General features: G+C 35.4%; 1 protein-coding gene across 1 annotated transcript; it reads right to left on the bottom strand.

The window, feature by feature from the left end:
• Window positions 1-1135: 1135 nt before the first annotated feature.
• Window positions 1136-8208, bottom strand: TDRD15 (tudor domain containing 15). Its single transcript, XM_062208816.1, has 2 exons — window positions 1953-8208; window positions 1136-1173 (listed from the first exon to the last, which is right to left on the bottom strand). The coding sequence occupies exons 1-2, from the start codon at window positions 8206-8208 to the stop codon at window positions 1136-1138; spliced, it is 6294 nt and encodes a 2097-aa protein (XP_062064800.1).
• Between the last annotated feature and the right edge of the window lie 908 nt (window positions 8209-9116).

Raw genomic sequence — 9116 nt, 5'->3', positions numbered from 1 at the left:
GCCGGAGCTGTGCCAATCTGAAGCCAGGAGCTTCCTCCGGGTCTCCCACATGGGTGCAGGGGCCCAAGGACTTGGGCCATCTTCCACTGCTTTCCCAGGCCATAGCAGAGAGCTGGATCAGAAGGAGAGCAACTGGGACTCGAACTGGCACCCATATGGGATGCCAGCACTGCAGGAGGTGGCTTTACGCGCTACGCCACAGCGCCAGCCGCTCTAACTGCTTTTCTAATAGCTACTTTCACTTTAATTCAATGATTTATTTGGTGCTAGGAGTGATAGAACATGGAGATTGGGACCAAAAGTGAGTTCTTAGACATGTCATAAAATTTCACAATTTCATAAAATTCATAAATTTTTTCTCATTAAAAACAAAGAAAGTAGAAATACACACAAATAGAGGAACAATAAAAGAAATTATACGAGGTGCATAGTGTATGTTTGGTGGCCAAAAGTTTATGGAAAACTCTTCCTCTAGTAAGCCAAGTACTTTTCAAAAGGCAGTTTACATAATGAGAAAGAGACAACTGGTTTTTAAGACCTTAGCCCCCTTACGAGATTTATATCCATGAGCAAGACACTTCCCTGAGCTTCAACCATAACAGGATGATGATAACTGTCAGGGAGATGCTTCTTCCCCATTCCTCGTGGCTAGCATATTCCTCTCCTAGCATAACACATTCGGTCTCTTTTCTCCCCTACTCATGCTTCCAGGAATAGCTGCAATCTAATAGGACCATTGGGAAGGAGAAACGTATGTTAGATTAGTCTCAGTCTCATCTATTTCTTTTTGGATAGTAGAACTCAAGCTATAAGTTTTACATGGGTAAGCCCCAATATGAATACACACCTGCATTTATGTAAGTCTAAATAATTCCTAATTTGGTACTGGTAAGCCCATTTTCCCATGAATATAAGCCACATTCTTATCATTTCTGCTTTATTTTTAGAAACGTGACATTTTGCTCACCAATTTTTTTATACTTGCTCCATCTAACGTGTCTTATAACTTAGGCAGAGTAGGTACTAATTATTGAGCTCCATTTAAACTTCAATATCAACCCACATCATAGAGTTTGGTAAGCACTATGTAATAAATATAAAACTCTTAGCACAGTTCCTGAAACATAGTAAGCACTCAAAACTTAATAGCTGCTTCCATTACTACCACAATTGCTGTTAAAATAATGAAAGATGCAAAAGTTAGCGGAAAAAAGAGGCCAAATTTAAAGCATTTATCAGTTTACTATAAAACATCTGAATATGAATACATATGAAATACTTTTGAACAAGTACTAAAGAAAAGACATTCATTTACTAAAAGGAATATAATTAGCTATGATGCTTGTGATAATATGGAATAAATACCAGTTATTTTTATAAAGTCAGAACATATTTTGAGTCATATTTTATAGCCTAGAAAATCCCCAGCAACTAAGCCACACAAAATGAATATAATGTACATAAGCAAAATCAGACAATACTACAGTGCATAAAATATTAAAATTTAACAATATTTAAGATAACCTTGACATGTAACAAGTTTAGGAGAAAATACATATTTTATAAATTTAGCTAGAAATACAAACAAAATGAATGAAGATGTATTTCACCTGCAACATGAATTATGAAATTGATCTAAAAGAAAATGGATGCTTCAAATGAGCCCAGGAAGCTCACTCATAAGATTTATTAATCTGAAATCTATAAACCTCAACAGTCTAGTGAAACCTTAGAAGTTATTTTTAAAATGCTCCTATGCATGTATGGTTAAAACTCTCTACTTTTGCTGTATTCTGATAGGGTAATAATAAAACATTTTATGATCCAAGTGATCTTTCCCAGTTTATTAATTTGTTCAGATTTTAGAGTAAGCTTTAGTATATTTTCAATTTGGAGAAGTTCGCTACATAAAAAACAGAAAAAAAATCAACTTTAAAAAAATAGCCACTTACCTTTTAAATGTTCTTCTAAAGTAATTTTTTCTTTAACATGCAACACTTTTACTGTTGTCCTCAAGTCCACTGTGCTACTATCTTCCTGTATTCCTTCACTTGGTAGTTCTTCAAAGCAACTGGTGTTAGGCTTCAAGCTAACCGGCAGCATCCAAAATGCAGCAGCTGCACAGGCATCAAATGAGATGGCACTTTGGGGATTATAGTTCTCACAACCATCTTTCTTTCTCATGGTAAAATTCCGAGAATGTAATCTTTTACTAACATGACTTTTCCTTAAAAGGCTATTATACATGTCTTTCCTCTTTGTCGGTTTCTGTTTTTTCAGTTTTTGTTTCTCGGTGCATGTATAATTTATATTTTCTGTTTCAAAATTATTTTTATCTAATGATGGGCAAATAACATCAGCCTGGAATTTATACTGGATTTCAGTAGATCCAGTAGCAGTAACTGCATCAATATTAGCTGAATCTTTAGAATACACCGCGAGACCAGATGCAACTAATAGATCTGCCAAACTGTTTTCCTCATGAATGACGTCTACTTTCAGTTTTGTTTGAAAACTATATTCCCTTAGCTGAAAAACTAGGCCTGGTTTACTTAGGTAATCTTGACAAAACCTTCGGGCTTCATCATCCCAGTGTCTGCTTTTAGCAGGTAAGACGCCATGTAAGATACATGGGTAACTTAGCCTTGGCAAATTCAAAAGTTCCTCAGGAACAACTTTAAGATGGATTGTATCTGAATAAGGTATGTAAACAGAAAGCCCATAGTCAACCAACATAAGATGTAAAGACCTATCAGACACATCACAGATTTCGACTCTAGTCCACTGATCTTCCAATTCATATTTGAACAAACAAGTACAACCAGGAATTATGTGCTCTGGAGGCAGGCTTGGTAATGTTTCTGGTAGATCAGAAAGCAACATAAAGATACATTTCATTGTGTCAAAAAAATCTTCTAGCTGAACACAGAAGTCTGTTGGATCAGTAACAGCAGTAGCAATACCAGAATACTGCCTACCATTCTGAAGCTGTGCCCAGCTAAATGATCTTAATGCACATGATGACTCAGAAGTTTGAGATTCTGTGTTGAAAACAATTCCTGAAGTGCGACGTTTGTTTTCTTCAACCTGAGCAGTATTCAGGTTTACATATTCCAAAAGCGAAATGCCATCTATCAAAATTTCTACTTCCCAAGCAGAGTCTGAATATTTCAGAAAAAGAATTTTTATTTCCAAATGAGCAAATAAAAACATAGTGGACTCAAACTGTATGTTCTTAGAATTTTCAAACCAAATCCACTTACAAGGCACAGCTTGTCTTGGAATATTTCTGATTTCATCACTGAGCGCCTTGGTATTGTATGAAGGCACTATTTCATACCTACCACTGTCGACTAAGAAAACAAGCACTTTTTCATCAACATACTTTTCTTCTACTTTTGATCGGTACCACTTCAAGGATTTCTTAGATTTTGCCAAGCATTCCAAGCCTTTTTCAATATTTTGTATTGATAAAAAAGGGTTGTTTTCTTCTTTTGTAATTAACACAGTTAAATCTGAAAATATTTTTTTATTTTTGGATAACTTCACATAAAATCTTCCACTTTTTGAGACATAAAGTATTTCAGCTTTTTCAAGTTGCCCAGGTTTTAACTCTTCAAAAGGAATTTTAACCGGCTGTTGGCAGGATGGTTGAAGGATCACAGAACCTGCACATTCATTTGATCTTCCTTTCTTCGTTTCATTGTTATCCCCAGGGCTCACCTTTTGAGAGACAATCTGAGGCACAGGCAAAACTGTCTTCTGTAGTTTTGAACACGCTGTCCATTTCAGTAGTTCATTGATGACGCATTTTTCATCACAAATTATATTTACTTCCCATTTCTGCTCACATTTTTTCAAAAATTCACAAGAAATGATTCTGTTATTCACTCTTGAGGCAAAATAGTCCACAGTTTTGCTGTCCCAAATTTCATCAGGCTCATTCCATTTTACTCCACTAAGAAAGGAATGGATTCCTAGGGGAGGAATAGCTAAGAATTCTCTCTTAAGTTCATAAATTTTAGATATGTGTACTACTGAAGTATTACCATAGTCAATAAATTCCACTTCAAAAGAATTAGCTGGCAAAATTTTCTTAATAGCTGCTCTATAAATAGCATTGTCACCAGAGTATTCTGCAACCACAAGATCTCCCACGAAAGGTTTAACTGATTTTCTCTTCTTCCCTCTATTTGTTCTTTCATTTAGAGCATGTGCAAGTCTGATGATTAAGTTTTCATTTTGAGCAAGCTGAATATGGAAACTTGCTGGATTACTAATATTAGAAACATATCCCTTAACTTTGGAATTTAAGAAAATGTGAGGCTGAGGAAGGTCTTTGATCTGTGGACTAACAAGGTTACATGAGTTTTGTGAGGCTGCCCGATTCAACTCTCTGATAAAAGATGGTGACACAACCTTTACTAATTTTTGTCCCACATCAGTTTCATCAATAATATGTGCAGATCCAGGGACAATTTTTATACCTTTATTTTTAAGTCCATCATTCAAAGATTTCTTCATTTTGTTTTTGGACATAGTTTCAATTTTATAACAAACAGGTGGTTTCAAAAACCTAGCATACACACTTTTTGGCTGCATTAACTGATCTATTTTGTTATCAGAATATGTTACTAGACTAGTTTTATTTATCATATGATGGTGATAGTTGCTTTCTATTTTATCTTTCAGTGAAGCAGCAAGTGCCTTATTCTCACTTATTTTATGAGCCTTCTCCATACCATGTGCTTGGACAGATTGTTTTTTTCTGTAAGTATGAAGCCACATTTTAATTTTCTGATTTATCTGTTGACACCCATCATACAATTCTATACCAAGCTGCCCATCTGTCTCCCTAGACAAGATGACTGCCTTCAATGGTTTTCCCAAGAAACTATCTTCAAACCAGCCACTGATTTCTGATGGAATATCTACATCTCTAAGATCTGACAGAAAGCACTTAATGGCTTGCATAGGTGTAAACAGCAACTCTGGAAACTGATCTGAAATGGCACTCAGCATATTTTCTTCTACTAATTGCTTATTTCCAAAGTCTACAAAATAGACTAGAAAGTCAGATGATGAATCTGTTGGCATTGCTAGTGCTCTATATGAAAGACCATCCTCTACATACTTAGATATGCACAATCTCATTTTACTAGCATCATATTTTGGACAATTTTTGAGGTTAATAATCTCTGAGATTCTTGTTTCTAACATCTCTAGATCTTTATTATTTCTACTAAGTTGACAATAAAACTTTTTGGGACTATATACATGAGATATATATACTTCTTCTTCACTTCCAATTTTTAAATTAAAGGAAGAATAATAGTAACTATAAAGACTAACTGAAGGTGGAAGAGGCTTTGGTAATGTGCTATACTGTGCAGAGCCACGACTAATAAGAAATTCTTTTGCACTAGTGAAGGAGGATTGTGACTGTAAATCCACTAAATTACACAAACAGTTTGGGTGTATAAAAACTAAGGCATAGATAATGCAAGTCAGTAATCCTCCAGATGAAAAAATAAAATTTTCAAAGTCTTTGGATGCTTCTCTTGTCCAAAGGAACAATTTACAACTAACGGGCTCAACTAAATTGTTAAGACAACATCTAATGGCTTGGGCTTCTAATAAAAGAAAGTGTGGGTTAATAGCACAAAGGTCTTTGATTAAAACTCTTTCTTGGTAACCATAGTCAACAAATATTATATCAACTTCATCTTTTGATACCTGAGTCAAAATAGCAGCTCTATACCACTTCCCATCTTTGGAATACCTCGCAACACAAGCAATCTGCCCCACTTGATAAGGATCAGAATGGATGCTATAATAATTCTGAATTTGTTCCATTAGTAATTTTAGGTCTTCTAATTTACACTGGAGCTGGCATGAAAAATCATCTGGGCCACAGTAGTAAGAACATTTAACTTCAAGGCTTGTCCCTGGTTTAAACATATATTCTTTATAAGGCCATGACGATTCAGGGCCCTGAGATGTGGTGAAAGAATTTTTTAAATCTGAGTCATGAACAGTTGGGTACTTTGACAAAGACAAGTTATTTTTTTCTAGCTTATCTGAAGGGTATATTTTAGATTTAGGTACCTCAAGAAGAGCAGATACAACTTTTTTAATATTAAATTGGTTTTTAGATTTTAAACTTAACATTGAATATTGACTTACAGATTTTGGAAAACACTCTGGTGTTACTTCCCAATATTCTGCATATCCAGCTTGTAGCATAAGAGAAACAACATCAATATTTTCTGAGGCTTCGATACTCTGAATCTTTACGGTGTACTTGTCATCTTTTTTGGCTATGACTTGAAGCAAAATAGCTTTGTTCAAAACAATTTTTTTAAAATAATCTATTGCTGCTTTCACCCATAAATCCTCAATAGGAAACACATGTGCAAGTGAACAGCACATGGCTAAGGCAGGCAACTCACAAAATTCTGGAAGCAAAATTTTTACATCAAAAAATGGTATGGAATCAGTATTTCCATAATCTAAAAAATAAACATTAATCTTATAACCACTAATTTCAGTGATGACAGCTCTGTAAAAATGTCTGTCCTTACTGTATCTAGCACAACAAAATAAGCCAGGCTCAGGATTTCTTAGAATCAGTTCATCATTTTCACATAAATCATAAAATTTGTTTATATTTTTCATTATATCTTGAAATTCAGTCTGATGGTCATTAGTACGTACCCAGAAATTTGATGGGTTTAATACATACGCAACAAAAGCTATGTAAGTAGCCTCTAACTCCATTTCTACAGTTTTAATAGAAAAGTCTGCTTTAAAAATGTCTTTGTTGTTTAGAGAGTCTATCAACTGTTCACAATTTCTAAAATGACTCTCAACTGCAAAGCTGTCCACATCAGATTCACTTGTCTTATGCAAGATACTAGAGGAATTTGAATCAGAGACTGGACAAAGTACTTGTGTGCCAGTCTTCAGCAGACACTGAGAATTAACTGTGGACTCTTGAGTTTGTAATGTCACATAATACATATGCTCATCCTTATTGAACCAATCAATATGTGCATATACTACTTGTCCTAATAGGGCTTGTTTAAATACACTCAGTTGAAATTTTCTTTCTTCTCTATCTGGACTGTGTAAATATGTCAGAGAACATGGGAAAGAAAATAATGGTACTAAAATAAAATCCTGTTTCAGTTTCTTTACATGGATTGAAGGTATAGCTTCACTACTGCCATAATCCATAAACCAAATTTTCACTTGGTTCCTAGGCAAGAGCTGCTGTAGAATCCCCCTATGCCACTGTCCATTTCTCCTTTTGGCGACACAAAGTAGTCCAAAATTGTCACAAGTGGGGCTGGTTTCTTGACTGATTGTATCATAATGCAAAGTCATACACACTGTCAAGTTTTCCAGCTCTGGTATCCATCTAATTAATTGACAATAAAATTTACTTGGGCTTAATGCAGATGATACCTTCACACTTTCAGTACTTCCTACTGACAAAGACGGCTGCAAATTACCCAGAACATGCTGAATATCAAGTAAACCATCATTATTACTTAAGGACAATTCAGGCCTTTTATGTTGTATCAAATCTGACCTTTGTTGAGGGAATTCTTTTAACATTTCCACAACAAGACGAAATGAATCTTCATCAATAAATCTTCCAAATTGTAATTCAAGAGCCTGGGATATAATTCTTGGCACTTCAAGAAGAATCATTTGCAGAGGCAAAATAGCTTGAACATAACCTTGCACTTGTATTCCCACTAATGACTTGAAATAATTTAAAGCCTTAGGAGACCATTTTTCCCCACTTGGTAGTATGTTGGCAAAAATACCAAATACCACTCGTGGTGGCAACTCAAATAAATTGGCACATGCTGAAGAAATCTGCGTACTATCTACTCTTAGTTCTTCTCCACGATCTATGAGGAGCACTGTGTAGAGTTCATTTTTCTTTTCCACAACTCTTCCTCTCTGCCATTCTCCAGATACTCTTTCTTCCACCAGACAAAGTTCATCAACAGCCACGTTATTTTTTACTTTTGGACTATGCTGTATCTCCCTCTGCAATATGTGGTAGTCAAACTCACATTCACTATTATTTCTGCCTTGAAATTTCACCAGAACATCTTTGGGAAGGCATTCAATATGTGATATTGTCAGATCCATATCTAAAGCTGTTGGTAATAGAGATGTAGACTCCATTTTCTAAAAAGAAAATAAGTACTAATTAGCTTCTGGACAGATAGCTGTCAAAATTAAATTTAACTAGCTTTATTTGAATTTGATAAGTGAACATAATCTTTTTAAAAATAGTTATATACCTGTATTTTCATCTAATTAAACACTGATAAAAATTATACACAATGGAGTTGTTGGTGAGATAAGTAAAATCTGTTCACTGCCTCTAGATTTTTTTTGAAATTTCCACTGAAATAAGGAAACATTTTGTAAAGGCAGAGTGAATATGCAGTATTACTAGAAAATGGAGAAGAACAACCTTTTCTAGAAAGTTCAACAAATTTCTATTTGATACTGGACAGATGTTGCATCATGGAAGGGGGCAAATAAGGCACACTGGGAACCTTCTCCTCCTCTCGTGAGAACACCACTTTCTCACATGCAGATTGCTTCTAACAATCCATAATTCAAAGAAGTGATATGTAGTGAATGCTAGAAGGGCAGATGGTGAGACAAGGCAGCACCGTGTTTGCATTCCCCATTTTCTGTGACTTTGCAATATTTGGACCCTATCAGCATCATTGTAGCCAGCTCTACTCTTTCATTAAATATAAGTGGTATACACAGTACAAGCCAAGAAATCCCCAAAGCACAAGGAAGTTGTAGGAATGATTTACTTCAACTATCAGAAGCCCACTCTTCCACACCTTTATCCCTCTTTCAAGCAACACAAATGAACTCACAGGAAGTTTCACACCAAAGCGGAAAATATCCGAGCCTGCTTTACACACAGCCTCACCTAATGCCAGTAACAACCAGAAATACATTGCTGAGGCCTTGCATGCTAACCCAGGGGAGGCCCACTGCCTGAGAAACAAAAGTGAATCTCTGATAGTAGACAGACCTGCCATCACATCCATTTTGCCTAGATT

This window comes from Lepus europaeus, chromosome 13 (genome assembly GCF_033115175.1).
Source record: "Lepus europaeus isolate LE1 chromosome 13, mLepTim1.pri, whole genome shotgun sequence".
NCBI lineage: Eukaryota > Metazoa > Chordata > Mammalia > Lagomorpha > Leporidae > Lepus > Lepus europaeus.
This window is presented reverse-complemented; position numbering and strand designations above follow the sequence as displayed.

Excerpts from the sequence above, each read along its gene's own strand:
- TDRD15 (XM_062208816.1), bottom strand. The coding sequence starts at position 8,208 with ATGGAGTCTACATCTCTATTACCAACAGCTTTAGATATGGATCTGACA. Across the intron at positions 1,174-1,952 it reads TTTAGAAGAACATTTAAAAG|CAATTGTGGTAGTAATGGAA; the intron begins GTAAGTGGCTAT and ends TTATTTTAACAG.